This window comes from Alternaria atra, assembly GCF_907166805.1.
Source record: "Alternaria atra isolate CS162 genome assembly, contig: 22, whole genome shotgun sequence".
Lineage (NCBI taxonomy): Eukaryota > Fungi > Ascomycota > Dothideomycetes > Pleosporales > Pleosporaceae > Alternaria > Alternaria atra.
In genome coordinates this window covers 2,535,202-2,562,934 of record NW_025091320.1, presented here as the reverse complement: position 1 = coordinate 2,562,934, position 27,733 = coordinate 2,535,202, and the positions used below count along the sequence as shown (strand labels likewise).

Here is a 27,733-nt window from a genome sequence, read left to right as displayed (position 1 = left end):
ACGTTATTTATCAACGGCAGCAACGGGTGGCTTATAATTTCGCGCTAACAAGGTTGGCATCGGCACTCATTTTAATTTTAAATTTCTGCATGCGTTGATAAATCCTATGCCTTGTCCGGATCAACGCTACATAGCACTCTTATCCCATGTGGTACCATATGTAACCTCTCGGCTGGTGCGCGAGCACAACCCTCTATCACCTCAACAACGAGCCCAAACGTTACCTAACTATAGCGACTCAGTCTTCGGCGGCGAGCCAATTGTGGCCCCAACCGAGCACTAGCTTGTCCATCGCACAGGCCCGTTGCTCAGCCTTCCGCTGCACGAGCGAGTATCTGTGCAGCACTACAACCCAATTTTCGATCTTTTACACGTCTATTAACTGCTGCGAAGAGACTAGGCTCCTCCAGTTCGCATTGGCTTCGCCTTCTGTTTCCTCTGCACTATCCATCCACCAGTGTGTCAGTGCAGAACGCTCAAGGTACATGTCGTCAAAGCTTGGAAAGGACAGCATTGTTATTAGGACCGACGCAACAGCGCACCAATTGGCAACAGCCGCGTACATCTCCCATACCGTCAACACGCTATCGATGTATTGATGCACCAGGCCTTCAGGCCTGCGTAGAAGCAGCTCCCACCGTCGCTGCCTGTACTATGGCAGAGAAGATACGCCTTGATGTCGCTCTGCAGCCGCGGCGTCGATCCGACGTACGTAGGTAGCGGCAAGCGTGACAGCCAGCGCACCGAAGCCGTAATCTTTCACGACTACGGGAACATCATTTTGAAGTACCTCATCATCACGCGAGAGCTTGGAATACTTTTGAACATCTCTACAGCCTGCGCCACTCCCATCTCGCCTACCTGCACGCCCTCCAACCGCGTCATGTCTCTTGCCGTGCTGCTTCGACTTGTGGTCACGACATTCAAAGACGCTGCATAGGACACGAATTGCTTGATGTTGTTGTAGCCGGCCGCTTCCCGGTCCTCAATCGTGTCGACGCCATCAAACGCTATCAGCTACGGCCCTCGCTGGCCTGCAAATCAGCTCTTCACTCCAGTCACAGCATCATCTATGCTGACTGACACTAACATGGCAGGCGTGTGAAGCCCAAATAGTGTCTGGTACAAGCGCACAAGATCGCGCTCCAGCGACTTCTTGCGCTCCGCCTCGATTCAGAACGTAACCCTGTACCCGTCACGGTGCTGTGGCACGTATTCCAGCACCAGTCTTGTCCGCCTCGCTGGTTCCCTATACCACAAGTGTCCTGGCGCCGCTGTCTGCAGCATCGCGGCTGAGCTGTGCGTTCACCTAGCCGTGCAGCAGGCGTCACGACACGTGCGCCTTATTTAGCTGCAGCGCAGCATGCGCGAAACGGCCTGCATAGTTGGGTCAGCTTGCTGCTAAGGAGTCGGCGCGTTGGGAACATTGAGGCGCAAAAGAGCCGTGGGGAACTCGGGAAAGCGCTCCCCAATAGTGACGCCGATGAAGTTGCCCTAGAAAGCCGATGTTCTACCAATAGGAAGGGTAGCGCCAAAGCGGGACCCTTTCTGGCGAACATGCGCATCGCTAGGTCGCCGGTTCCCCCGCTGGCAGGTGCATGGCGTTGCCACGAGTGGAGCTCCAAAGCGGGAGTTGCACGCAGTTAGTGATGCGCTCGTAAGCACAAGCTAGCATCGTCGTCAGCCTTCCAGCTGGAACCTTTCTTTGGGACTCTCAATTGACAGGCGGCATGCACAGATGCTGAGCCGCAGCGCAGCAGCTGAATACAAATTGAGAGGGTCGTGACTGGTCACATTGCTTGAGTCAATCCCATGGAACTGCTTACATGTGGGTTCGATCGACCTTAGCGTGCATGAACCAGATCCTGTGGTCGAAGGACCTCTAGCTGGCATGCAGTCGCAAGCGAGGTAAGGACCGACTCCACATTGGCCTTTGCCTGGTGAGTATCTAGGCATGTACGGTATCTACGATCTTGATCCAAGCAGATCTTATTCGTCAAGCACAAGTGTGTCGATGTTGCCAAGAGTCTTGTTGACGGAAACGAAGAGCCGATAGTACTCGAATTGGAGGTAAGCTGAAGTCTCACCGGCAGAGAAACGTGCAGCGACGAGCGGAAGGAACGCACAAGTGACGAATAGATCGCGAACAATTTCGATTCGCATGCTGGATTGTACGGCTTGTGTAGGAAGCGTGGCCGGTGCAAAATCACACATTCCAAGTCGCTGAGGCTAGATACTTGTGCACGCCTCTTCCATGCCTGCGCCGCGTCAAGCTTCGATACCTATCTGAGGTACCTCAGGCAAGATCTGCTGGGTTTAGAAGCCATTGGCACGGGTTGTGCACGCGCTAAGCCTGCATCGCGTAAGATTGCTGAGATGGTGGCACTCGTTCGCGGAGGACTGCGACCGGGAATAAAGGCAAATTTTGTGTTTAGAAAAGCTCAGCATGAGGTGCACCGGGCGAAGCAAGAAATCTGGAAAGTGACATGCTACGTGGAAGATAATCTTCCGCTTGTGCAGCAGGTGCGCGGCGTCTGTATCATGCTCGGGCAGTCTACAGCGAGGTCATGGTTCAGTTGCATATCGTTCGGTATGCGAAGGTTGCGTGTCATAGTGTAGCCATGCAGCGGTGCGCACAGGGACATACGAGGCCGACATGCACGCGGCAATGCGGTGTTGAAAGATACAATGCGGAAGATGCTAGCTAGACGGTGCTTATCCAGAGCCATGCTTCAGCTGCACCTTCTACGGTATGCGAGGATTACGCGTCAGAGTGTAATAATGGCAGCGACTCGATAGGTTGATATTGGAGAGTAATGCTGCTGCCATCATTCATGCTCTTTGTCTTGCCGACCGCATCTTGACCCTGGCGAGCGGTACGACTCATAATCAACCGAATTATCAAAGTCGCTGCGCTTCCGCACGAATGTCGTACTCTGCAGCCCGCACACCTAGATGATTTGGTCGTCGACTTGTATTTCTTCCGGGCAAGCAAGGAGGTGAAACTTCCCAGGTTCGACAGAGATAGCGGAAACGATAAGCGAAAGGGACTAATAGCAACAGGCGCAGGGTATCAACTTCTTGTTTCTAAGACAAGCCCGATATTTAGGGCGTCCCTCCAGGCCAGACCCCAGTTTTCTTGATAAAAGCATTGACGGTGTTGTTTACATGGAGCCAAAGAGAGATATGATCTAGGTTCTGTGATACATCAGTCAGCCACGCGAAGCTTGTAAGGGCTAAGTAAACACGATACTGGCCCTATCACGAGAATCATCAGCCACTGGCCGAAACGCTTCGATTGCCACTTTACCAACGGCTGCGTCAAAACCAACTTCCTCTGCAGATCTTATGGCGATACCCAGGTCCTTCAAGCTCAAATGAGAAACGAAAGCCCGCCGGTAACCATGACTAGAGGGTGCTTCTGCAGCCAGGCCAGGGACGGGCTGCTCCAGACTCATAACCCAAGAATTAGCCGTGCCGTCTGTCATGCACTCCCAAAGGACTTTCTTGTCAATCCCATACTTGTGGCCAAGCGCCATGCCCTACATAGAGGTGACGTTGTTGCAGAGGGACACATAGTTGTGGGTAATCTTGGCCAATTGTCCCATGCCCAAGCCGCCGCAAAATCGAATTTCATCTCGTTAGCCCACAAGAGAGAGTATGTCCCAGACACAATTACCCATGGTGTGAATCTCGATAATTCTAGCGTAACCAACCCTGAAAGTGAGTGTACCATCAGTAGCACCCTAAACACCTCCAGACACAGTCGCGTCTACGAAAGTACCTACACCAGTGTCGATAATAGTGTTGCACATGTCCCGTGTACACTCAATCTCAATAGTACTGCAATCAATAATCAGGTGATTGGTGTTCTTCTCTGCCTTGAGAACGCAATAGTCTCCAGTAGTGTAAACATTTCTCACATGCTTCCCCATAGGCAAGCTAGAAATGGCGGTCTCGCACTTATTAGCCAAACCAAGCGGCGACTCAGACACATCAATCTCTCCATAACTGCCGTACTCGTCAACAAAGGGATGGCTTACAGCAGGTGCGATGTCGTAGATGTGGAGGACGATATCGGACCCGGGCCTCATGCGCAAATTGCCAGCCATCCCGTAGCCAATCACTCTCAGACCTATGAGTCCTTCAGTCAAGTGAGCCCCAAGACTTACGATAGGCAGGAAAGGTACCGATTAAACCAACGTCGGACATCATGGTAGAAGTCATATCCTGTGCGTTGTTGTTGAGGCTCGCGCAAAAAGGAAGTGTTCGTTGAAGTTTCTCAAGTAGGTATTGAACATTACGGCTGTGCTGTTAATGCTTTATATCAAATAACGTTGAAGTTCAAAATACTTCATTCCTGATTTCGCAGGGCAAGTTGCAATATGTTGCGTGTTCGTACCGACATTCCTAAACGAAATACTCAACACATGACCGAACCTGAACTCAAAAGAGTATACTTCGGAGAATGATGACCTATTGCGGCATACATTACTACGAGCAGTATATATGCGCTTGCAAAGTTAGACCGCGCAACCAGTCGTAGACGCCAACGATTGCTGAACTGTGGGGTAACGCGTGAGCGACGGCGCTGCGCACGCTCACCCTACCAAAACAGCCACTAAGGTCCTTCTTCAACGCGTATGACAAGGCCGTAAAGTCAGGTTCGAGATCCATATTGATAACGTGCAAAGTGCATTCGACAGGTGTGCCTTCGGTAGCAGCTTTAGGAATTGGTCGCGCGTCAAGAAGACGTATAGAGTTCGAATTCGGGCGGAGGGTATGTCTTTTATATACAGTCCGTTTGTTTCGTAAGTTTTATCCTCTTTGCTCTGCAGGCAAGATCGCATCGGCCATTGTCATTGATACGTTTAGAGCGCCATGCTGAAAGATAGGTAGCGCACGACCGTAAGATGGTAGTTTTGTCACTAGATAGCGTCTGAAGATTGATGGGTTCCAATAGAACGAGGTATAATGTACAAGGCTATAAAGTATGAAGAGAGCAAGATGGATGTCGGATTTAAGAACGTGAGCAAAGATGGCTGAAGCAAACTTGCCGCTATGCCGTATGCGTGTGCGCCACGAATGCGGAGAGGAAGGAACCGACCAAACCGCATATTCGGGTCTTCGCGCTCGAGACCGACAGATCTTATCGCTGAAACCCCAGGCTGATCGTGAAGGCGTACCAAGTCATCGTCGCGCTCGGGTAGTGAATAGTGAGAGCATTTTCGGGCTGCGACTATGAGGTCTATAATGATAGCGGCGACGACGCGTGTGGGCGCGCACGCTGACGATATCTTATTAATACATATATCCGCAAGCGTAGTGTGTTCGTCAGGGTTGAGTATGAGGTGAGATACGTGAAGTGCAGATAACACGTCGTCTCTAACGGACCACTACATCGTATGACGGGCCTGCACCACGCCTCTCACCTCTATATCCTCACCCCGCGATTAGCTTTAACTCACTGGTGCAGCGCGGGGTCTCCACTAAAGACTATTATCAACGTGGACACCTTCTCAAAATGGTCGTGCACCTGCCCGATGTGTAAAAGCGGTGCCAAAGGCACACCGGACCATGCCCATATGCGTGGTTGGAGTGGCTGGGAGGAAGTGTAACAAGGTTAAGCGAAGCTGCTATGAGGTTTTTAGAGTGCTCAGACGAGAGTAAGGAGTTCGTTGTGAATGCTGAGCTTTGAGCCTCACCATGTGTCGCCTGGTATCGTGCTCTTCTTAGCGGCCTAATTAGCAACAGTGACGCATGGAATTTGATTGGAATGGAAGAATCTCAAAGCTGCCTGTATTAGCGTGATAATGATCACACAGCTCCCTTCAAGTGTTAGGTGTGCTAGTTCATAGCGCGAAGGCTAAGGTCTTGCGTCTCGATACACCTGATGATCTTATATTGCTGAACGCTTCATCTATCGTTGGACATCCGGTCGTTCAGAGATCATGATTCGTAAGAAAAGCGTCGACGAACATGATCTTCCGTGTGAGAAGGTCCCTGTTGAGCAGTATATGGTGGCAGATCGGGACACCCTTCATGCTGTGCTGCCCGAGAAGAGAATGATGCTCTCCTATGGTGATCTGTTCCATTCGAGATAACGATGTCGCTTATGGTTAAAGTCGCCGATCGGCCGGCAGCGTGGGGTGCTGGTAAGATTGGTGTTCCGTTTGGGTCAACACCGTTGATAGTCCTTTCTCGCACTATCATCGACTCTTTCTCCGACAGCTGACGGCCTCCCGCTTCGTGAGCTGCTGGAAAATCGCCCATCATCTCATAGATCGGCTGCTCGATGGCCTCTGCGTCCGCGAAAGGATCATTGTTTTTGGTGACGTTCGACTCCCCAGGTAACTCGGATTTCTGGAATACCAGTGGCCCACCAACTACGTCAGCGAAGGCTGAGTCTTCAGGGTGCTTTGATGGTGTTGTGGCTGCAGCAACAGAGGAGTAATCCGGCTGTTTTTGCCTTCGTGGTCGCTGCCATATCCACCATGTAGTCGTGGCGGCAATTAAAACAACTATGACAGCCACAACTGCTATACCCACAATAGCTCCAGTCGACAACTTCGATGATGCTCGGTCAAGGTCTTCCACTCCCGTTGTCTTTCCATACCGGGGTGAAACGATTGCAGCAATGTCTGACTGTCTGTCAGTCCAATCGCGTTGGTACAAGCCAAACTGAGAGCGCTCCCAGTCGACTTTAAGGTAGGCTTCTTGGAAGAAGGTTCGCCCAAGTGTCCACTGGCTTTCGTTGGTTCCTCGTCGAATCGGGAAATATCTCTGCGTTTTGTTGAGACCTTGGTAAGGTGATGAGGCCTGAAGATCGAAAGCAGCGTACGGTAATACAATTTGAACAGTTCTAGGAGTATCAGACTTGGTCGTCGGGCGGAGAGCGAAAGTGACGTTAGGATTGAGTCCCATGAGGATCCGGTGCGAGATGTCATCGACAAGGTAAAGGTCCGTAACTTCATCGTAAATGAGGCCAAAAGCGTCCTCGAAAATCTTGCATACTGCAACAGGAAGCCAGATCTCAGCGATAGTGGAGTCGATATTCATGTTAACGTTGGTTCCATTGAGAAGATCTATGTCGGAAGCTGATGTTGTTCGCGCAACCAGACCAACCAGATCAACCATAAGATTACCATCGGTATTTGGCATGAAAATCATGTCGTTCGATACGATGCAGGACGCGTCATATCCGCCAAGGGTCAGGCTACCAAGAGACGTCGCCTCGGTGTGACGATAGTTTGCACCTGCGGAGTAGCCAAACGACTGGCTTGGGATACCCTGCGCCTCGAACAATGCAGTGATATAGCTTGGGTGGGAAGGCTCTTCAAAGAACGTCTTCGCTTGTGACTGCAGGCCTATATAACCAAGCCAGAATTCAGGAGTAGCCAGTGTGTTATACGTGCCGATCGTACCAATAAACGTGCCGTTCACTGTAGGACCTTCTCCGTTCCCAGGTGATCCAAGGCTAACAGTTTCCAAGCCATAGAGTCCTATCATGCGATCGTCTAGGGCTAAGGGATTTTGTAATGAGAAGTAGCCGGTCTTTTGGAAGGTGGTTGATTCAGAAGTGTTGAACAGATAGCCACGGCTGCTCTCGCATTGCTGTTTAGGCATCGTTGACACAACGTGAGTCAGATTCACCATCGCGATGCTTGAGCAGGCCTGGGCATTGACAACCCACACCTGCTGGTTTCTCGTCGAAACAAGTACGCTTGTATTCCTCTGTTGTGATCCCACTCGAAGACTGAAGGTATTCCAAGCGCCATCAATGCCTGCCCAGTCCTGTTCATTTGGCGACACCACAATCGGCTCTGGAACGTGCGAAACACCTGCGAGCAACGTGTAGCCCGGCGTGTCGGTAACGGTCTTTGGGACGTATTCGGCGGCGCATGAGGCAGTAAATATCGAAATCGCGAGGAGAAGGATCGTGCCGGGAAAAGGGTGCCAGCCCAGATGAAGAGACATCGCCTAGCAACTCTGCTTGGCGCGAAACGAATGTAGAAGAATTTCTTTTGCGAAGAGAAAATGTCAAGTTCAGCCCTGCATCGCATTCCTAAGTTGCCGCAGATCGCCGCGCCTGCGCCTCGGATATTTGTGCGCCCGACCTGACATACCCTGCAGGGCGGCGGAACGATCGGGACCGCGAAACGATCGCTCCACAACTACTATAAATAGAGTCTATTAGCACTGGACTTGCAGCCATAGATGCTTAAGAACTCGGGGAAGAACTTGTCTATACGCAGGTTGCTAAAAAGGTCTGTCGTTGATCGTGTAACATTTGCTTAAACGAATTCAGAAGCGGGTGTAAGGGGGACCCGAGCATTGGGTGCACAGCTGGACGTTGGACGCGCGCGGACGCCACAAACCTACTCCGCCTCCACTATCACAAATGATGACATATAACTGCGAAGACGCTGGAAGTACTGCTACATCAAGGAGCGACCCGGCCGTTGCTAAAACCAACAGACCCTTCTGATCAGTTTTGCAACTGGAGGCCCTCCGCCAAATTCCCGCCTTGATCTTGCTACGGACACAAAGCTGAACATGCAGCGCGACGATCATCTACCGTTGAGCCAGATCCACAAGGACAAAGAGGCTTTACTAAACAGCATCGATGAAATCGGACGACTAGCTCTTGCCAAGGCGACTGACAATAAGCCCCTCCAACTGCGCTTTCTCACCCCACTTCAGCCTGATGGCCAGTCGACAGATAATAATCATGTCCATCTCAGACTAACATCAAGTAAATACCACAAGCCTGGGTTGATCTACACAACAGTCTCGTATTGTTGGGAACACGAGCAGATTGAAAGCGAAGCGATGCAACTGCCGGAATACAGAGTTTGGGATGCCTCCACGCCAAATCAGGCTGCCAGGCTGATTAGATGCCCAAAACTCGTTCTACATCGCGCCTTGCGCTTTGCTCGAGAACAAGGTTGTCTATATATATGGATCGACCAGGAGTGCATCAATCAGGATGATCCAGCGGACATAGAACAGCATCTGCAGATCATGCATCGCATCTACCAGGAGAGTCGCTGGACAATCGCGACGCTTTCTCGTACCATTACAGACGATCGGACATGGATATCCTTTTGCTGGTGGCTACGCAGGCTATTGTCCACAAGAATGGACTCGGAAACAGCTACTTATATGGAATCCCTCCAGTCCCTCCAGTATATTTCGACAGATAGGTGGTTCACTCGGACGTGGACGCTCCAGGAGAGACAATGCGCAACGTCATTAAAGTTGCTTATTCCGATTGATACACATTTACACATGCCAGAAGACATCCGATCATCTATAGTCGGAAACGACGCTTGCATAGACGCATTCGAACTGGCTTTAGCCCTGAGCACCGCGCAGCGTCGGCTCCACAGTGGGAACCACTTTGCGACGTCAGGTGTTGGAGAGGCCTACAACAAGATGTTCAAGCTTCTCGAATTTTACTCAATACCATCGCTTCCGAACAGCGGATACCGCCTTGACGGGAAGATACATCTCATCTGCGACTTCCTAAGAATTATGACCTTGTGTGACAATCTCGTCATTGCGGATCGTGTATCTATCTTCGCCAACGCTTGTGGCTTCCAGTACCGCTTGTTGTCCAATCGGCTGAATCGACCAGATATTAGCTACGTTACGTGTCTATTAGTCTTGCTCCTGGCCAACCTTTATCCCAACATCGAGGTAGGCAAACAGATGATTGTGACTTACTGGGATAACGTTCCATCTTACGACATATTTGCGGACGCATACAAGCTTTCGACGATGTTCAAGACAAAGTATTCTTTACGTCCCCAGCGGAAGTGAGTGCAAGACTACGTCGCCACCTATCGCGCTTTCCCGTGCAAAGAAGCTTCAACATCCTCGAATATAAGATAGCCCCAGACAGATTAGCTTGAAAGACTCGGGCACTTCTACAATATCGGGCAGACCGGATGTACGACGTTCGGCACCATACAGGGAAACCTTGAGGTCCGGATGAATAAGTGCATTATTTCGTTTACTCTACTTTGCCATCGTTCAGGTCCTCCGTATACATCCCAAGTAGCACTCATTGTGCTTCGATAGTCGCGTTGTCTTACCTATTTACGCTAGCACTATTGTCTTCCCGAATTATGATTTATGCACATTACACTATTTATGTTGGACGTCAGGACTGCAAGTAACAAAGGTAGAGGTGGTGGGTTGGCTGCAACATCTTTGGGATAGTGGCGCAAGCGTGTAGTGGAGTCGACCTCCAGGAATACGTATACAAGTTCGATGTACGCACCGATGCTGGGTGTAAAAACACGATGCATGACGTGCTGACAAGATGTCGACCCCAACGGCCCACTAGCGCGGATAATGCGCGCTTGCTCCCTAGGATATCGCCTCCACCTCCTCACCCCGCAATTAGCATTCACCCGTCGCGCAGCGCCAAGTCCTTATACCGCACCAAACACCACCCAAATACACGCTCAAAATGATCACCGGTCTTCACCATATCAACTTGGTGGTCCCTCCATCAACCCTGCACCATGCCAACGAATTCTACGCCTCCACCCTTGGTCTCACACCACGCGCAGTGCCCCATCTGCAGCGCGAAACGCTCGCATGGTTTGACATTGGTAGCTCAGGCCAGCAAGTCCACATCGCCATCGGCAAACCCGAAGACTTCACTCATTCTTCATCGCGCCATCCATGTTTCAGAGTAGGCAGCGTCGAACTGCTGAATGAGCTGAGAGTGAGGATATGGGAGCACCACGAAAAGGGAGGAGAGAGTGCGCCTTTGGAAGCAGATCGACCTGGAGCGAAGAACAGTGGGGCTGAGGGTGTAGAGTATCCCACAAGGTTCTTCACGAGGGATTTTGCGGGAAACAGGTTGGAGTTTAGTGTGTGAGATGGAAGTAGGAATAGGAATGAGATTGAAGTTTCGCTCTAATCGCCATGATAATACTACCAGCAACACGCACAAGGCTACATGGAAGTTGGGGAGATAACAGCAAGTCTATCTCAAACCCACAGCATCGCAGCGACTATTCCAACAACAGTCATCAAGTTGCACAATCTCACTCCCAACATCCCCGCACCACTCTTTGCATTCAACTTGACAACTGCACCAGGAAAATTGCATGTCAACCTATCCGGATCCTCATCCCTCTTCCCATACATGCTATCCCTCTGCGCGCCATTGGGGCACGAGAAGCCCATCTGCGCGGGACAACTTCTCACAATATCAAAGCACATATCTTCACAAGGTTTCATCTCCTTGTACGGACCCGGCTTGATAATCTCATCAATCAGTGGGTTCCTCGACTTGCTAAACGCAGCGCTATCGTTGAAACCGGGTATCATGTCCGGTAGCGAACCATTGGCAAACGGGGTCTTAATGTTGCGAGGAACGAGCGAGGAGTCGTTTGCGGTCCAGTCTTCACATCGCGGCATTAGGACCATGCATAGCCAGGACTTGTAATCTCGGGCGCAGTCGTCGCATGTTCGTGCGAGCGAGTATTGCGCTTCGGAAGTTGTGTCGCAGGCGACTTGCGCTAACGACTTTGTGAAGTTGTCGTAGTAGTTGCGGGCTTGGGTGTCATAGATTTCGGCGAGGGCGGTGTCGTTGAGCTTGTACTTTGTGTTGGAGGGTACGGCGTAGGCGACGGTGTCGCAGAAATCGAGATCGAAGAGTACTTGGCAGGAGTCGTCTTGATGAGTTGTTAGCATGTTCGTCTGTGAAAAGAGTCTGGTTTACTCACCCGCTTTGGTAGTCCAATTGAACGCCTGGAAGACCCTTCCTCCACCTCTCGTTGTGCCCACATTGTCTATGTAGAGTGGCTCTTGGCTCCCCTCAACAACCACAAAACCATTGTATGTCTTTGCAGCCTGCAAATTCCTGACGTGGAACTGACTCTTGGGCATGAAGTCGTCACCACTGAATTTGGTCGTGATGCTCGTATCAATAGTGAAGTTTCTGGTCGTGTTTACGTTGAACTGCTCCTTAAGCGCGCAGTACGAGCGTTCTAACCCCGTGATCGGAGTCCACTCGCCATCTGGAAAAGCATACATGTGGAAGGGATTCTGCTCTCTCCATTTGTCGACATCTTCCGTCCTGTTCGAGTCACCCAGGTCATACGTGATAAATAATGTCGACTCGCTGTCCGTGTCGATCATGTAGAGGAAAGGGTCTGACTCGTTGTGATTATGGTAGGGTCCATCGGTGCTTGCCGCGAGTTCGAAATGCCAGCTCCCGAACCAGTCTTCTTCAAGCTTCGGTGCGCCAATCCCAATGTATACATCCGACGTAGTGTTGAGCTCAAAGCTGGCGTAACCTCCGTCGAAGAGCACACCAGTTATGTTGGTGAGGGTATTTTGCGTCGCATCTGGGCCTGGTCGTTTGTTCCGCGGCGATGTAGAGACATACATGACCAGCTGTGGGTGGTTCTTCATTGCGTCCGTCGTGTTTCCGTTTGGCATAGGCTGTCGGCAGGTGTTGGCCGTTAGCCAGACGCGACTGCGACCAGACTGCCGCTTTTCCAACTCTCCCACTTCCTCACCCATCATCTTGCCTTCTGTTCCCGGCGCAACGTCATCTTCCAACCCTGCTTCGTCAGAAGCGTTGTCCGTTCCCCGTGCTTCCAGAGCTTCCATGGGAACGTCAAGAGCACTCCTCAAGCGCAATTGACCATTTTCAAACACGAAGTGCATCATCTCCTCCGGATTGATGTCCTTTTGCATCCCCTCGTTGTTGATCAGCTGTTCCAATACATCTGCCTGTCGTCCGATCAAACTGCGGTCAAGGTAGGCAAAGTCTGGCTCATAGCCATCAGTCTCCCCCCTATCGAATCCCCCATGTTCGATCCGTGATATATCCCCGTTGGGTAGAGCGTAAAGCACGGGGCTGTCAAGGACGTCGTGGTTGGGAGTTGCGATGACTTCGGCAGCGTAGGCGACAGGTATTGAAGACGTCCATAATGCGAAACATGCACCAGTGGCGACGAGGTGTGTGAGCAGTTTCGACCGCAGAGGTGAAAGCTTAGGGCGTTGCATTGCCCTCTCCGCTGGCTTATCGATAGAACTGGGGCCGCATGAGCATTTGGTGAGCGCAAAGGGTGCGCTGTGAGATGAACGAGCGTCAGGCGATCGCACGTAGGAACAAAGCGATGCGCACAAATGACAATGCGATTGAGGACGTTAAGGGTGGAAGGTGAAAGAGTGGTGGGGCGCGGGCTGTCACGTATGTGGCGCAAGGGTCGCGCGAAGTGAAGGTAGCTGTGCCCTGCCAAGACATGTGGCTTCCCGCTGTCGGCCCCCACGTGGGTGTTCACGATACGAGCAACCAAAAACACTTGCGCACGACACCGGATTGTAACAAAGCACTCATGAGGAAATGCATCATCAGTCATCAAATTGCATTGCGTAATATGAACAACATCCATGTTGGAGGACAAATGCCTTGACGGCTATGTACAGTGCATCCTCCAACCGAACTTCCGACTTGACAAACACTCAGATATAAATCTCCGTTTCGCTTCGCTTTACACAACTTATGCGAGAGCAGGGTTGGCATTCTTGAGCAACATCTCGAAGTATGCTTGGAACCAAGTGCCAGCTTCGGGCGCAGGCTTGAAAGCGGAGGCCTTGCCGCAGAAGCCGTCGTAGCGAGCAGCAGATTGGTCAGAGGTACCATCAGACTACAATGTTGTTAGCACATCTCGTATTAGGAATCCATCAAGAACATTTCACATACCTCGCCACCGGGCTTGACCCAGACAAAAGCATCGACAAGCGCGTTGTCAGTGTTGGTAGTAGGACGGATACCGAAACCAGCGCCCGAAACATTGCACCAGTCTCCCCAAGCCTGCTGACCGGTAGGCTGCTTACCGCTGCGGCCAGTATCGACGATGAAGTGGGCTGGGAAGCCTTCGGCGCGGAGCAAAGGAGCGAAAGCATTGATGAAGCGCTCCTCGTCGCAGTTCTTGCTTCCTTGGGTGATGGAAGGGCATGTGGCGATGCGGAAGGCGTTGTAGTTACTGACGTTGGTGACAATACCACGGACAGCGCGGGGAGAGCCAGCAGCCTTGTAAACCTCAGCGTAGAGTTTTGCGGCTGGGCCAATGTTGGCGTCCCAGCCTAGCCAGCCAGCATGGCCTCCGTCGAGGTACATGTCGACATTGGCAAAGTTGAGCTTCTTGAGGGCGTAGGCGGTGAGGTCCTTGTAGGTGGAAGCAGCGTTCGCGCACTTTTGTACGCCCATGTTGGTGACCATGTTGGCCAAGGAGTCGGGCTCAATGGCAAGGTTGATCTTGACGTCAGGGTACTTCTGGATAATGGCAGCGATCTTGTCGATGTACTGGGTCTTGTACTTTTCTGCACCACCCTCGTTGATTTTGAGCTCACCGTTGGAGGCGAGGGCAGCGCAGTCGCGGTCAGGCAGGTCATAGACGACAAAAGTACCCATCAGCTTTGCACCCGCAGCATTCTTGGCTTTGATGTCTGCCAGGTAGGTGTCCATGGTAGGCACCTTGGCCATCGTGTCCATCCATACGAATGAACCGACCTTGGCAACGGCAGAAGCAGCGGGCTTCAGTGACGCAGCAAGCGATGGCATCGCCAGAGTGTAGACCTCGGACGAGTAGTATGGGTTGGCGTAGAAGTCTTTGCCGGCGAAGGGGTTTCCGGTGGCTGCTGGAGCGGCCGTCGTCGTGGCGCGAGTAGTGGTTGTAGACCTTGTGCTGGTTGCTTGAGGCAGGGCCTGAGCCACGCCTGCTGCGAGCGCAGCAGTGAGAAGAAGGTTAGATAGCATCTTGACCGAAGGGGAGACTATGAGATGGAGTGCGTGAAGAACAACACCGCCTGGCGTAAAGACATATTTGTATGTTCGAGCTCAACCCGGGTGCTGGCGATCAATGAAGCCTTCATCAAATCCAAATTACTTCAGCCGGTGTGAATGTCCGTGATGCCGCCGTTGATACGTTTCAAAACTTACCAAGACAAAGTATCGGTCATTTGGTATGTCAAAGTGGTACCTGCGCCCCCAGATCTTCTCGAAGCATGCAGAGAACGTGCAGCCTCATGACTCGGCCCGCCTCCACATTTGATGAAAGTGTATTGCTGGGGATATGCTACCAACGGGTACTAGGCAATGTCCTCCGGTGCCGAGCAGGGTCCTAGGTTTGGCAACCGGTGGCTCTTCGTGGGTGCAAGCTTGGAGTACTTGACGTCTGCTAGGGCGAACGCAAGACTGAGGCTGACTAGGGACGTCCGGGTACTAGATTGTCTTGACTTCATATATGAACGCTGTCGCGCTCATGGCGACCGGTCCATGCGACCACAATGGTACTTAGCGCAGATGTGATAATGGGCGGGTAGGATGTGGTTGGGTACAGTCGAGCCATGGCAGAGCTCGGCTGCTTTGGCCATTAGTGCGCATCAACACAAGCTTTCGCGTTGTGCCTCCACCACAGCATCCTCCCGAGTCTCGCAACCTCCATTACAATGCGACATCATTCACTCCAAGATTCTTCGATGTCGCGACGTAGATGCCGCCCCCCACGAAGCGATTACCTGTAACCCGGTTCAGTATATGAGTACAGGGCTCAGCGCTGGCTCGCGAGGTTGTGTTTCCCGGTTCACCTCGGACGGATTAATCTATTGTGCTGCGGCATGTAAATTGCTCGCGCTGCCAATCAAGGGGTCTCATGACGTCGCATCAGTAATTACTTGGGACTACGAGGCTTCAGAACGAGCAAGTTGTTGATTATGGTCTGCTTGATGTTCGCCCGCTAATCTAGTTTTGTTGATCACTCAGTTGAACTCGCCACCACATTTCAAGGTCGGGTCCAACTGACTACGCCCACGATACCGTAGCATACGTCTCCGTAGTACGTGCCGTCGAGAGTGCTGTAACAAGCCGTACCCGCAACGTACACGCAATTCTCCAAGACACTAGGGTTACACATGGATTGTATCAAGGACTGCGTAGACTCGTTCTGCTATGTCGGGTTTTCCAATGAGGTCTCAATTACGTCGTCTAATATCAGGCAAACAGACATATTTCGTACCGTATGCACTTGTTGCCGTAAGCGCCTCATACATATCGCCTATTCATGTGGAGAGACCAGGTCTTTGATAGTATCCCTAACAGTCTTTTCCAGCCCATCAAATCCCGATCTACCCATATCCTTTAGCAACGTCTCTGCCTCATCCCTCGGCCCAATCAAGGCAAGGTCGTGGTCCAAACCAGGTATATCATTGGGAAAACTGCGATCCGGACAAGTTTCTCTGAAAATTGCATGGAGGTCGTTTATGGTGTATACTCCGCCGATTGCAAAAATGCGTTGGCTCTCTACTCTTGGAAGAATCAAGCCGGCAACGTGTAGTCGTGCGACATCTTCGACGCTTGTGTAATATGCTGTAGTAGGTTTGTTAATATCGAATTCAGTAAACGTATGTGAGCACAAGAGACTCACAGTGGTGCAAGTAATCCATAAGTCCAGGTTTGCCTTCGAAGTACTTTACCAGGCCCCCTGCGGAGGACGGGTAACCTTGGTACTGTACAGATATTGGCTGTCCGAATATGCCAGGCGGAATAACTAGCTTTGTGTCAACAGAGGAAGTTAAGTAGTACGCTTGCGAATCAAGATGGATGCTCACCTGAGTTGACCACGAGACATGGCTTATTCTGCTCGACCCAATCCCACAGTGCCTTTTCTGTCATGGCCTTAGCTGCTGCGTATACAATCATACCCTTTTTCACTTCTGGGAGCGAATCGGGCATTGATCGCGCTAACTTTATCGCAGTCTCGTTGTACTCGTTAGCTGTCATTACTCCAGCTCCAGGTCCTTCGATTTCCTCGATTTGTCGAACGGCCAACGCGGCGGATGTGAGCACGAAACGAAGTACACTGGGTTCCTTGGCCGCAGCTTGTAGAACGTTTAGAGTGCCTCCAACGTTGGCGTTTATCACACCTTGTGGATCGTTTGTCATTGAGACGTGCGCGGCTACATGAGCGACTCCAGTAACACCTGCATCAATTCAGACTTGTGCGAGTTATTTAGTAAGGGAAGAACCTAACAAACCTTCCAATGCGCTGTCGAAAGCAGATGGTCTAGCCATGTCCTCGACTTGCATCAACTCGAATCTTCCCTGTCCATATCTTTTGTTGAACAGCTCCACTAGCCAACCATGCTTCTGCATGTCTCTCACAGTTCCGCGAACCTTGTAACCAGAGTCAAGCAGACGATCAGCTACGTGAGAGCCTACGTAGCCATTGACTCCGGTGACAAGAATAGTGAAGCCAAGAGGGAGGGCAACCTCTCTGAATGGTGCCATCCTGTGATAGGACGAATAGATAAGAGCAAAGTAAAAGATTCGCTGCAGTAGAGTTTCGAGTATGCGAGTGGAAGATATTGCTTTTGGAGCATATTTATAGACAGTACCTGGATTGCACATTCACTGCCAGCCGTGTTCCAAGTTCTCTCGGAACCCGAATCTCGCGAGAAGGGACCCACAATAGGAAGAAGATAAAGGCTAGTCCGCTGCAGCATGTTTACCTCGCTTTATGTTAATGCCAGATCAATAGCCTTGCACAGGTCCGGCTTGAACTAAGCATCAGAGCCAATAGGTAAAACGCAAATGCTCTGTTAAAGCGGATTATTCGGTAGAAAAGAGACACATAATTAAGTTATGATCATGCTAGATAGGGGTGAGGATTAGGTTGTAGTATGGATCGAGAATGAGACGAGCTGCTAAGCTTCCTAAGTCAGATGAAGTCCTCACGTGATGCTCATCAAAGGATGGCACGGTGCCAGTGTCAGTGCGAACTTCGGCGATTCGGTGTACAACATGAGCGACTCGGGCTCTCGCCCACATGCCAAAGCCGGGATGAGGCTCATTGTGGGGTACCTCAACAACAACACATCTAGGTCCACAATGTTGATAATCAAACATAAAACTTTGAGAGTCTGAGAATCGTAATCGCGATGTGTAGAGATATCATTTACAACCAAATCGTGTGCTATATCGACACTGGGATGAGTGGTTGTTCAAACACCCAACCATAAGCTTGATTCCAGCTTCCGCACGTTTGGACGAGTTCCAGACATACCTAAGAAATCTAGGTCCTTTGTAGAACTTACGCTAGAATGAAGATTCATGCGAACTGACTTGGCTGGTAGTTAGGAAGGCTCGCAGATAAACAGGGCTGAAGGGACCCACAGTATATGTATATGACAATAGGAATCGTTCATCATCACGGTACACGGTAAGCATACTTATCATCTGGTATCGATCGGATGCAGTCTTCTTGGTAGTATTCTGTCCTTAGACGTCGTATTACTCACAGCAACATGAATACCCGATACAGAAGATAACCTCGAAATCATTGAAGTGTATACTACATAGTGTGATCTATAACAAAGACCAACTTTTACAGTCTTTCTTCGAAATCGCATATGTTGATACAAGAAAATGCCAAGACCCTCCAAAACAAACGCCGCCCATATGCTCAAAGGGTATCGTTCGTACCGAATGCTTTTGATCGCTGGAACGGAGCCGAACCAGACATGTCCCAAGAACGCCATTTCAGTTGTTCCACCTTTTCATCACGCAGATACCAACGGCCCATGGAAATCCCTCAGCGTAGCGACCAGATCGTCTTCGCGCATCAACTGGAGTAGCAACTTCTCCTGGACCTCCTTCCACTTCCTCAAGTCGTCCAATTCACGCGTACTCAACCACTTCTCTTCGTTTCCCACAACATCTGACCGCTCCGCTTTGGTGAGCGTGAACTCGATCTTCTCTCGCTCGTAGGCTATACGCTGAAGGATGCGAACCATACCCTTGTATGTGTCGTGTAGTAACTTTTCGCGGGCGCGCTGTCGATCGTACCACACCAGATGTAACGAGTGTTTCGCCTCGCGTCTATCAACTTTGGGGATCTCTTGCGTTTGTACGAAACCTTGGATGGTGAGGTCGTTGACGATACCGCGGACGTCTGCGGCGGACATCATCATGACGTTGCACATGGCGCGTTCGTCCAGTTTGCCCTTTTTGCGCAACGCTCGAACTAGCTTCACGCCTAGCGAGCCTTTCCTGGCTGAGATTGTGTTCTCGACTTCTGTTTGGATCATCTGTCGGGCAATTTCGTCGAATTCGATGTGCCATTGTGAGAAGCCGGCGCGTGAGTGCCAGGTGACAAAGTGGAATGGGTCTTCGGCGAGCATCTGGATGTGTTTGTCTACAACTTTGGTCTTTTCTTCCATGTTGAGCTTCGCTGGGTCCGTTGGTTGCGTCCAGATGTTGGTACGGTTCACGTGTCCTTTGCGGGTGATTTGTACTGCGGCGTTGGGGTCGATACCCTCGAATATGTCCAGATCACGTTCGCGGCTGAGCTTCGTTGCGACATCGCGCGCTGTTACGAGAAAACGTGGGTCGATTGAGTTCTCTCCAGGTTCGCCGCCAGGTAGGGGTGGATCAGGCCACTCTTCCCAACAACGAGGTGTCTTGGACTCTAGCATGCGCAACATGGTCTGGTAAACGCGTGCAGTAACAGGTCCTAGACGTTGCTCTACAAGGTGTACCAGCTGCTCTGTCCGCATGGCGACTGCAATCTTCTCCGGGTTAACGCGAATAACGAGATCGTCATCCGATGATGGCGTCGCGTACCCATTTGCACCGTTCATTTTCACGCGCTTGTTGGCACCATTCACCTGGCCGCTCTTCGCAAACTTCGGAACCGTGAGCCATTCGTCGCGCATTGCCCGCTTACGTTCCAGAGTTCCTCTATTGACAACATCTTTATCTTTCGTGCCAGTAGGTGTGATGCCTGCGTTATCCTGCTCTATGGACTCTTGGTAGAGCATGTCGTGCATATCACCTGGTGAGAGGTATTGTGTTTCGGTCACCGTCCTGACCCACCCGCGCTCAATCAGTAGCTGGATGAGCTCGTACAGCTCGTCAACGGAGGTGATGTCGCTGTCGTCCTGCTCTTGTCCGGGTTCCTCTGGAGCGCCATTATGGGTCACGCTGTCCACCTTGGAAGGCTTGTGCACGCCGTTGGTCTTGCCGTGGCCGTTGGTGAGTGCTGAGGGATCCGGTTTTGCATCATTCAACTCAGAAGGTATCCCATTCGCGACACCGTTCGTCTTGGCCGTTCCGTTGACGTGATTGCCGTTGGTTCGCTTCCGCTTGGAGCCGGCTCCGTTCGCAGCGCCGTCATCTGACTCATCGTCGCTTTCGGTTTCAGGCGGAAAATATGCTTCTTTCAAGTCGGCGATGCGTGTGTGGCCGAGGGCGAGCAGGTTGGACATGACATTCGCGGCCTTCTTGCCGAAGCGGTCTTGGACGAGCTTGACGACCTTGCCGAAGCGGACGATTGCGTACGAGTTTTGCCAGTCGATCTCGTAGTAAGTCAAGGGCGTGTCGCTGCCGGAGTGGAAAATGAGGTGCTGCTGCAGGAGGATGACGAGGCCATACTTGATCTGTCGCCCGTTCAAGTAGGAAGCGCGAGCGATAGATGCGAGACTCTGCCGTCCATGGCGCGCGAGGATCGAATAGACCCGCTGTGAGTAGTTAGAAGAGTGTTCTTGAATGCGCCCGTCGCATGTCTGAGTTCAGAAGATTCCTGCGCTCGAACGCGGCAGTGCGCAAAAGGGTTTGTTCGGTGAGACATACAGCCGCGAGTTCACCGTAGACATCCTCGACCAGGAAGGTGCAGAGTTCAGCAAGGACCTGGAGGATTGTTGGTTATGATTCATTTGCGAGGCGCATCGGCGGCGCATCTTACCGGAGTCTCTCGCTGGTTGTAAGACATGTTTGAGCCTAGATATTTGCCAGATATCTAGGATGAGGTAATGCTACCGTTGATACATTGGTGGGAGCGCAGCAAAGTCAGGAGTATGGGGGTTCCAGAAGGTGGACTATAGTGGTGGAAAAGCGATCCCAGAAAATGATAGCGGGTGGGGTGGGTGACCGTTCCTTCCCAAGCTCCGGCCAATGGAGGAAGGAGCGTTCGCACTTACGAGTCTTGGCGGGCTACGAACTTTGTGACGAGCATCTCGACTTGCCTCACCACCAGACGTCTTTCCATCCATTGCCGTCCCCCACCACCGAATCAGCCCTCCGCCCGGCGCCTACCATACGATGCTCTCCCGAACGACCGCCTGCCGGGGCGCGCAGCGTGCAGCCCGCCAGCAGCAGCCCGTTTCCCGCTGCCAGCGCCGCGGACTTGCTGCCCCAGCTTCAGGCTCCTTCCAGTACCAGTCCGGCGAGGCCAAGGGCGTCAAGTACGCCAGCAGAGACTTTGCCGGTCCTACCACGACACTTGCCCTGGTCGCAAAGGCCGGCACGCGCTTCCAGCCGCTGCCCGGCCTGACCGAGGGTCTTGCCAACTTCGCTTTCCGGGTACGATGAGAACATGAATTGCGAGATGCTATGGGAGAGCTCGACTGACGCTCATTGGAATTGTAGGGCACCGAGAGACGGTCGACGCTGCGCATTGTTCGCGAATCCGAGCTCCTGGGCGCCAGCCTCAACGCCCACCACTCCCGCGAGAACCTCGTCCTCGAGGCCAAGTTCCTCCGCGATGACCTGCCCTACTTCGTCGAGCTGCTCGGCGAGGTCGCCAGCTCCACCAAGTACCAGCGTAGGCAACACCCGTGTTTGGACATGGCATGATGGAATTGACACAGTGCAGCCCACGTCTACGCCGAGGAGGTCCTCCCCATGATCCACTTCGCCCACAAGAAGTTCCTCGCCAGCGTCACCGACATGGCCACCCAGTCCGCCCACAGCCTCGCCTTCCACCGCGGCCTCGGTGTCCCGACTGCCTCGGCCGCGCCCACGCCATACACCAAGTACCTCGACGCCGAGACCATTGAGTGGTACTCCAAGATCGCCTACGCGAAGCCCAACTTTGCCGTCGTAGCCAACGGTGCCGACCACGGCGAGTTCTCCAAGTGGATTGGCGAGTTCTTCGAGAATGTCCCCAGCGCCCCTCTCCAGGAGTCCAACATTGGTGCAGACCAGTCCAAGTACTTCGGTGGTGAGGAGCGTATCGCCCACGATGGCGGTAACGCCATGGTTATCGCCTTCCCCGGCTCCAGCTCCTTCACTGGCAAGTTCTACAAGCCCGAGATTGCTGTCCTCAGCTCTCTCCTCGGTGGAGAGTCTGCCGTCAAGTGGTCGCAAGGTTTCACCAAGCTTGGCCAGGCCGCTGCTCAGGGTGCCAAGGTCAAGACCACCAGCGCCATCTACTCCGACGCCGGTCTTCTCTACACCACCATCACCGGATCCGCCAAGGCTGTTGCCCAAACTGCCCAGGCCTCCGTTGATGCTATCAAGAAGATTGCCTCTGGCGAGATCTCAAGCGAAGAGGTCTCCAAGGCAAAGGCTGCCGCCAAGTTCAAGGAGCTCGAGCACGGCCAGGACATCCGCGCTGGTTTGGAGCTCACTGGTAACGGTCTGATCCACAACACTCAGCCATACCAGATCGACGAGGTTGCCCAGAAGATCGATGGTGTAACAGAAGAGGCTGTCAAGAAGGTGAGTCTTTCCAACTTCATGAGTATCGTGTTATATGCTAACAAACACGTCCAGGCTGCCAAGGAACTGCTCGAGAACACCGCCTCAGTATCATCCGTCGGCGATCTCTTCGTACTACCATACGCTGCGGACCTCGGCCTCAAGGTGTAAATACAGTGATTATGTAGCGCAGTTAGATGGAGAATCTCGTTTGTGTAACATTATCTTGTGATAGTCCCTGATAGATGCATCTCGTATGAGAGTTCTTTTGTTCAGCGCCTTGAATTTCTGGTCTAAAGTGTTCATGTGTGCTGCGTGAGACTATTGATGAATTCTCCTTGACTCCAAAAGTCATGCTCAAAACCTACCTCCGTGTATTGAAGTCGGACCAAGCCTCCCACGTGCCAGCGCGTCAACGCACAGACCAATCCTCACGACATGGATGTCAACCCAAACACGTTTACCTGCACCCCACCCAACAAGCCCCCACCGTAGCTACCACGAAATAAATCCTCCTTTATACTGCATATTGACCGGCTGGCAATAACCCTCCAAACAGCCTACGCAAAATCATGGCGCCGACCCTGTACCCCCGCGGCACCGTCAAGAAGATCGTAAAAGCGCATTCGAACAGGCAGATAAGCAAGAACGTGGATATACTGGTGCGTTGAAACGGTGGGAAGGGATTGAAGAAGTCAATGAATGAAAGATTAACTTGGAACACAGATTTATCTCAACTACGCGCTGTTTATGCAAGAGTACGTACCTACCATGCATTCCACGATCCGATGTGATACGACAGGATACGGCGCGCCCGATACCTGGAGTTGCCGACATCATTCGACACAAAATGATAACGGAAAGAGCGCCGAAAACGGGACTATGTTTCCGCGGATATTGGGGAATACAATGAAGATTGAAGGAGAAGGATAAACAGGAAGGAATGAAGGCTGACAGAAATCATAGGTTGATAAACGAAGCGAGTATCAAGAGCAAACAACGTGGTGAGAGAGGTATGTCCGCGAAGAGTGTGAAGAGGGTTAGCGAGGATGTGTTGAGGAAGTATAAGGGTTGAGGTGTGTTGGCTGAGAGTATGGAGCGTGCGTTTATTTGGTGCGCAGTTTACGGTGAACGGGTTCGGGACTTGGAGCTCGGTGATCTGTTAGACATTCACCAAGGCGTTTTGGAAGGGACTGTGGTTGAATGTTTATGATACCCAGGCGATTACCGCAGGCGTAATGGCAAATCATGTTTCGTTAATTCAATGCTTTCGGGGGTCACGGGGAAGATTGGAGAGCATAGGGTGACTGCCAGAGATATCGTCGTCCTAGAGTTTGCAAAAGACGTCTAGCTGACTGTAGACAGGGCGAGGCGGGGAAAGCCACTGCAGTAGATGTATAGATGTTACGTCTGGGCTGGAATGATGTGGATCCCCGTGGGTCGTTGATCTTGTCCACAAACTGCTCACCCATCGTGCATAATGTTCAAATCAAAGGGTATAGTTGTATGGAACTGATGTATGTAGATAACCGACTAGGTGGTAGTTCGCCAATGCTTCGATGCACCCAGGACATTATCAGTGGATCAAAGATTCCGCACTCCACCTCGATGATGCATCGGTTATTGTGAAGAGCATGCAGGAGACTGTTGGGGTTAGACGTACAGCAGAGTCCTGGTACTAGTATCGGTGTTACAATAGCGTCCATTCCGGCTCCAGTCAAACGTACGTTTGCAGATGTGCAGGCTATGCTTCCTTTAATATAGAGCCGTTGCTTTGCTCATCCCATAGTGATAGCCAGGTAGCTTAGTTAGAGGTGAGACTGATAGGATTATGCCGCGATTTATCACGTTATGTCTTCGATACAACTAAGTTGAAATGCTACAGCTCTCTTCATATGACGAACTCAATCTTTTATCGAGGTTACTTCTTTGAGATTCCTAGGTTCGCGCCTTGACGGAGGCTCTCAATCCTCCCGCAACTCTTACCAACCGTCATTTCCCACTACACTCTTGGGCTTGCAAAGACGCGTATGTTAATCAGATTCGCTGCGCAAACCGAAAGTTTTCGGGATTGATTCTGCGAACACGCACGGTAGAACGCAGTAGATATCTATGAGCACGCCAACAGATGAACGTTCAGATCGCACTACTTCACATCCTAGCATCCGCTACACCTAACTCAAAGTGTATCGTTCGTATGCCTTGCGAGTTTCACAGTGATTGCGCAGTGAGGTAGGGCTGAATTGTGTCGCTGCAGTCGCGCGGCCATTGGCCAGCCTGCAACTTCGCGTCAGCCACCTTACTGTACCAACAAGGGCAAAGTACTTGGTGCCCAGCTAACTACAGTAGATATCCTCGTTCCTTCGTTGCGCTTGCAGCTAAGGAAAGAATACCCTTGGTAACATGGATGCGTGCCGCAATACCGTTTATTACGTGTTGTAGTACGGCACAGTTAACTACGCCGTCGGAGTACCCGCTAGCGCAGAACCGAGTTAGCCTCTACAGTAGCGGGTCAATCAACGCCCCGGGTCAGTCAACGCCCCACCCACAACACAACAGCTTCATGAGTATTGCAGCTGTAACGCCTTAACAAATTGTAATAATATTGCGCAAAAGTGGATTTATACTATATAATAGCCTGCGAAGACTTTGCGCTAGTCTAAATCTTTTTTTGGGCGGCGGATTGTCCGCGTTTTAGTGGTTTTGGGCGGAACTAGCTGTGCAACTACCCGGGCTCCCACAGAAGCTGTACCACCCCTAACACGTTTCTAACGCTTTGTAGCTAGCTTATAAGGTTTTAAAGCTTTGCGCTTACCCTTTTAGGGCAATTGTATAGCTTTTTAAGCGTTGTTGAGTCTCCTTTAGAAGTCTCTTTCTGCTTTCTCTGCAGCCTTCCGCTTTCTAGTTGTGAAGATCGTCCGAGGATGATCTAGGGTTGGTTCTCGGGGAATGAGTGGGCGACGATGGACGAGAGGGTTGTACTAGCACGATTGGTAGATCGATATAATAGTACGGGGTGTGTTAGCACGATTGGTAGATCGATGTAATAACACGAGGGGTTTGAGAATCAAGTAGTAATCCTTAGATTGAACTATAAGTCGAAGTTGAACACACTGAGCTGTAAGAGCTCCTTGCCTAGTACTATATACTCAATGAATGTCCTACATGTCCTACATGTCCTACATGTCCTACACGTGGTACATTGTAGTACTCCGTGGTACATCGTGGGACACACGTGACTTTGTCCTACAGTGGCTTTCCGCCAAGACCGTGGGATCACGTGCCCTGCGGGGTGGCGTCATCTATTGGCCCTCAAAGTGCTGACCTCCAGGCCGACCCGCCTGGGTGTTTCCTGTCATCCTTTTCATACATAGATTGCAGGTTCCCTTCCTTCAGGTTCGTAACACTAGTCTCCTCCTAACCTCTTTCCCGTTTAATACAGGCTTCTTTTTAAAGTTAAAGCTTACAAAGGCGAGCTGCCTTATTAGCCTCAGCTTGCTCGGCTTTTTAAAGCTTTTTAAGCTCCTGTTGTTATTGTTGTAATGCCTAACGATCGCGAGCTTGTTGTACACTCCTAGGCGACCAGAGTTTAGCTCCCCCGTAGTAAACCTCGTCCTCATCAAGCTAGAGGGTAAAGGACTGCTTTAGTCGCCTCTCCTTAATAGCTAGGGACTGCCTAAGGCCCCTAACCTCCTTACGGAGGATACTGTTTTAAGCTGCAATGTAGTGCAAACTTCGTTAAAGCTTCTTAACGTCCTTACTGCTCTAATCCTTCACCTCACGGCGTACAATTAACTTAAGCTTAAGCCAATCCTCCCTAGAGAGTACTAACTGGCTGCTGTTAGAATCTGAAGCCTCCTTAGCAAACTTCTTAAGTACAGCGTCTAGGTTAGCTAGGTGTATACTAGTAGCTTCAAAAGACCTCTTAACGAGTAGAGGTTTAAATACAGAGGTCTAGGACCTCTAGAAGAGCGGGAAGAAGTCTCCTTTAGTCAAATTAAGCAACCCCTAGCTGTCCTAAAGGTATCTAGCTAACTAAGTTAAGTAAGTGTTTGAGAGGGGTTTAAACATACAAACGTTAAGGGGTTAAAGCGTATAGGTAGCGTGAGGGGGGAATACAAACAAGAGGATATTGTTGTCGTTACAATACTTAATAAAGTCTATAGTTACATGGGATCTGTGGCTGTTAAGGAGTAGTAATCGATACCCGGTTAAAGCATGCCGTCTAGTTTCTCTCTTAAACACCCCCTTAAGCTAAGCTAACCCAATATCGTTGTTGCTCTAGCTAGAGGGTAATGACGTAGTAAATACTGAGTGCTCCCCTGCTTATACAGCATCAACCCAGCTTAATTGAACAGCTCCGTTAGCTCCCTAGAAGATAAGAGTAGGACTTAAAGCTTTGCTATCTGAACAAATACAAGCCATTACCGTTATCCACTCGCTTGAGCCATCTTCAAGTGCTTGCCTTACCCCTTTTTGCTCGTAGAGCTTCTTGTCAAATATACGATTTGTTCTGCCAACTCGGCCAAGTTGAAACCCCTTTTCGTCCATATTAAATATATGGATCGGCTGTACGTTGTACTCCTCTATCTTTTCATGTAAAAGCTTAAAATACAAGCTGTACTTGGCTCCTGAATCAGCTTTGGTCCGCTCCTTAGCCATGGCTTTGCCCGAGCGAGAGATGAGATGGTTGGGATGCCAGCGGAGGAACCGGGAAACCCAGCTTTCGGAGACCTGTTTGCCAGCCAACTAGCTAGCAAACTGCTGTACTATTACTTTTGTAGGTGGCAAACGTCGTTCGGTAAGCGTTTTAATGTATCGTACAAGCTCGGCTTCGTGTTCTAGGTGTAGGGATCGATGGGAGACCCCGCGCCGCTCGTGCACGCCTTGGTGCCTTCGAGCGAGCGTACTGCGCTCAACACCGAACTGGGCAGCAACTTTGTTGTACGAGAAATCATCTCCTGGCTCGCGCGATTCGATATATTCAATCGCTTCTTGAATCGGATCCATATTGGTGGAGTTGTGACGCGTTGAAGTTTTGTTGTTATGGTGTTGGGGTGGGGCGTTGACTGACCCGGGGCGTTGATTGACCCGCTACTGTAGCGCTTACGGGCACTGCTCTCTGGCGGCGCAGCGCAGTTAACTGTAGATCATTAACGTCATCGCGGCATAGATTTACTGTGACATAATATTCATTTAGACGGATAGGGGATGCCG

At 51.2% G+C, this 27,733-nt stretch overlaps 8 protein-coding genes across 8 annotated transcripts; 2 read left to right on the top strand and 6 right to left on the bottom strand.

The window, feature by feature from the left end:
• Nucleotides 1–3,746: 3,746 nt before the first annotated feature.
• ALTATR162_LOCUS3602 (uncharacterized protein) lies at nucleotides 3,747–4,212 on the bottom strand (the record flags this gene model as incomplete). The annotated part of the gene is made up of 2 exons (XM_043311210.1): nucleotides 3,747–4,135; nucleotides 4,173–4,212. The coding sequence occupies 2 exons, from the start codon at nucleotides 4,210–4,212 to the stop codon at nucleotides 3,747–3,749; spliced, it is 429 nt and encodes a 142-aa protein (XP_043167145.1).
• Nucleotides 4,213–5,949: 1,737 nt separating this feature from the next.
• On the bottom strand, nucleotides 5,950–7,626 carry ALTATR162_LOCUS3601 (uncharacterized protein; the record flags this gene model as incomplete). The annotated part of the gene is made up of 1 exon (XM_043311209.1): nucleotides 5,950–7,626. One exon carries the CDS (start codon nucleotides 7,624–7,626, stop codon nucleotides 5,950–5,952), a length of 1,677 nt encoding a protein of 558 aa, XP_043167144.1.
• A 2,854-nt stretch (nucleotides 7,627–10,480) lies between these two features.
• ALTATR162_LOCUS3600 (uncharacterized protein) lies at nucleotides 10,481–10,897 on the top strand (the record flags this gene model as incomplete). Its single annotated transcript, XM_043311208.1, has 1 exon — nucleotides 10,481–10,897. The coding sequence occupies one exon, from the start codon at nucleotides 10,481–10,483 to the stop codon at nucleotides 10,895–10,897; it is 417 nt and encodes a 138-aa protein (XP_043167143.1).
• A 113-nt stretch (nucleotides 10,898–11,010) lies between these two features.
• Nucleotides 11,011–13,041, bottom strand: ALTATR162_LOCUS3599 (uncharacterized protein; the record flags this gene model as incomplete). Its single annotated transcript, XM_043311207.1, has 2 exons — nucleotides 11,011–11,699; nucleotides 11,751–13,041. 2 exons carry the CDS (start codon nucleotides 13,039–13,041, stop codon nucleotides 11,011–11,013), a joined length of 1,980 nt encoding a protein of 659 aa, XP_043167142.1.
• Nucleotides 13,042–13,538: 497 nt separating this feature from the next.
• ALTATR162_LOCUS3598 (uncharacterized protein) lies at nucleotides 13,539–14,797 on the bottom strand (the record flags this gene model as incomplete). Its single annotated transcript, XM_043311206.1, has 2 exons — nucleotides 13,539–13,685; nucleotides 13,742–14,797. The coding sequence occupies 2 exons, from the start codon at nucleotides 14,795–14,797 to the stop codon at nucleotides 13,539–13,541; spliced, it is 1,203 nt and encodes a 400-aa protein (XP_043167141.1).
• A 1,297-nt stretch (nucleotides 14,798–16,094) lies between these two features.
• ALTATR162_LOCUS3597 (uncharacterized protein) lies at nucleotides 16,095–17,326 on the bottom strand (the record flags this gene model as incomplete). Its single annotated transcript, XM_043311205.1, has 4 exons — nucleotides 16,095–16,405; nucleotides 16,464–16,586; nucleotides 16,648–17,019; nucleotides 17,074–17,326. 4 exons carry the CDS (start codon nucleotides 17,324–17,326, stop codon nucleotides 16,095–16,097), a joined length of 1,059 nt encoding a protein of 352 aa, XP_043167140.1.
• Nucleotides 17,327–18,597: 1,271 nt separating this feature from the next.
• Nucleotides 18,598–20,807, bottom strand: ALTATR162_LOCUS3596 (uncharacterized protein; the record flags this gene model as incomplete). The annotated part of the gene is made up of 3 exons (XM_043311204.1): nucleotides 18,598–20,556; nucleotides 20,669–20,725; nucleotides 20,781–20,807. 3 exons carry the CDS (start codon nucleotides 20,805–20,807, stop codon nucleotides 18,598–18,600), a joined length of 2,043 nt encoding a protein of 680 aa, XP_043167139.1.
• A 329-nt stretch (nucleotides 20,808–21,136) lies between these two features.
• ALTATR162_LOCUS3595 (uncharacterized protein) lies at nucleotides 21,137–22,687 on the top strand (the record flags this gene model as incomplete). Its single annotated transcript, XM_043311203.1, has 4 exons — nucleotides 21,137–21,397; nucleotides 21,464–21,638; nucleotides 21,690–22,537; nucleotides 22,592–22,687. 4 exons carry the CDS (start codon nucleotides 21,137–21,139, stop codon nucleotides 22,685–22,687), a joined length of 1,380 nt encoding a protein of 459 aa, XP_043167138.1.
• Nucleotides 22,688–27,733: the final 5,046 nt, after the last annotated feature.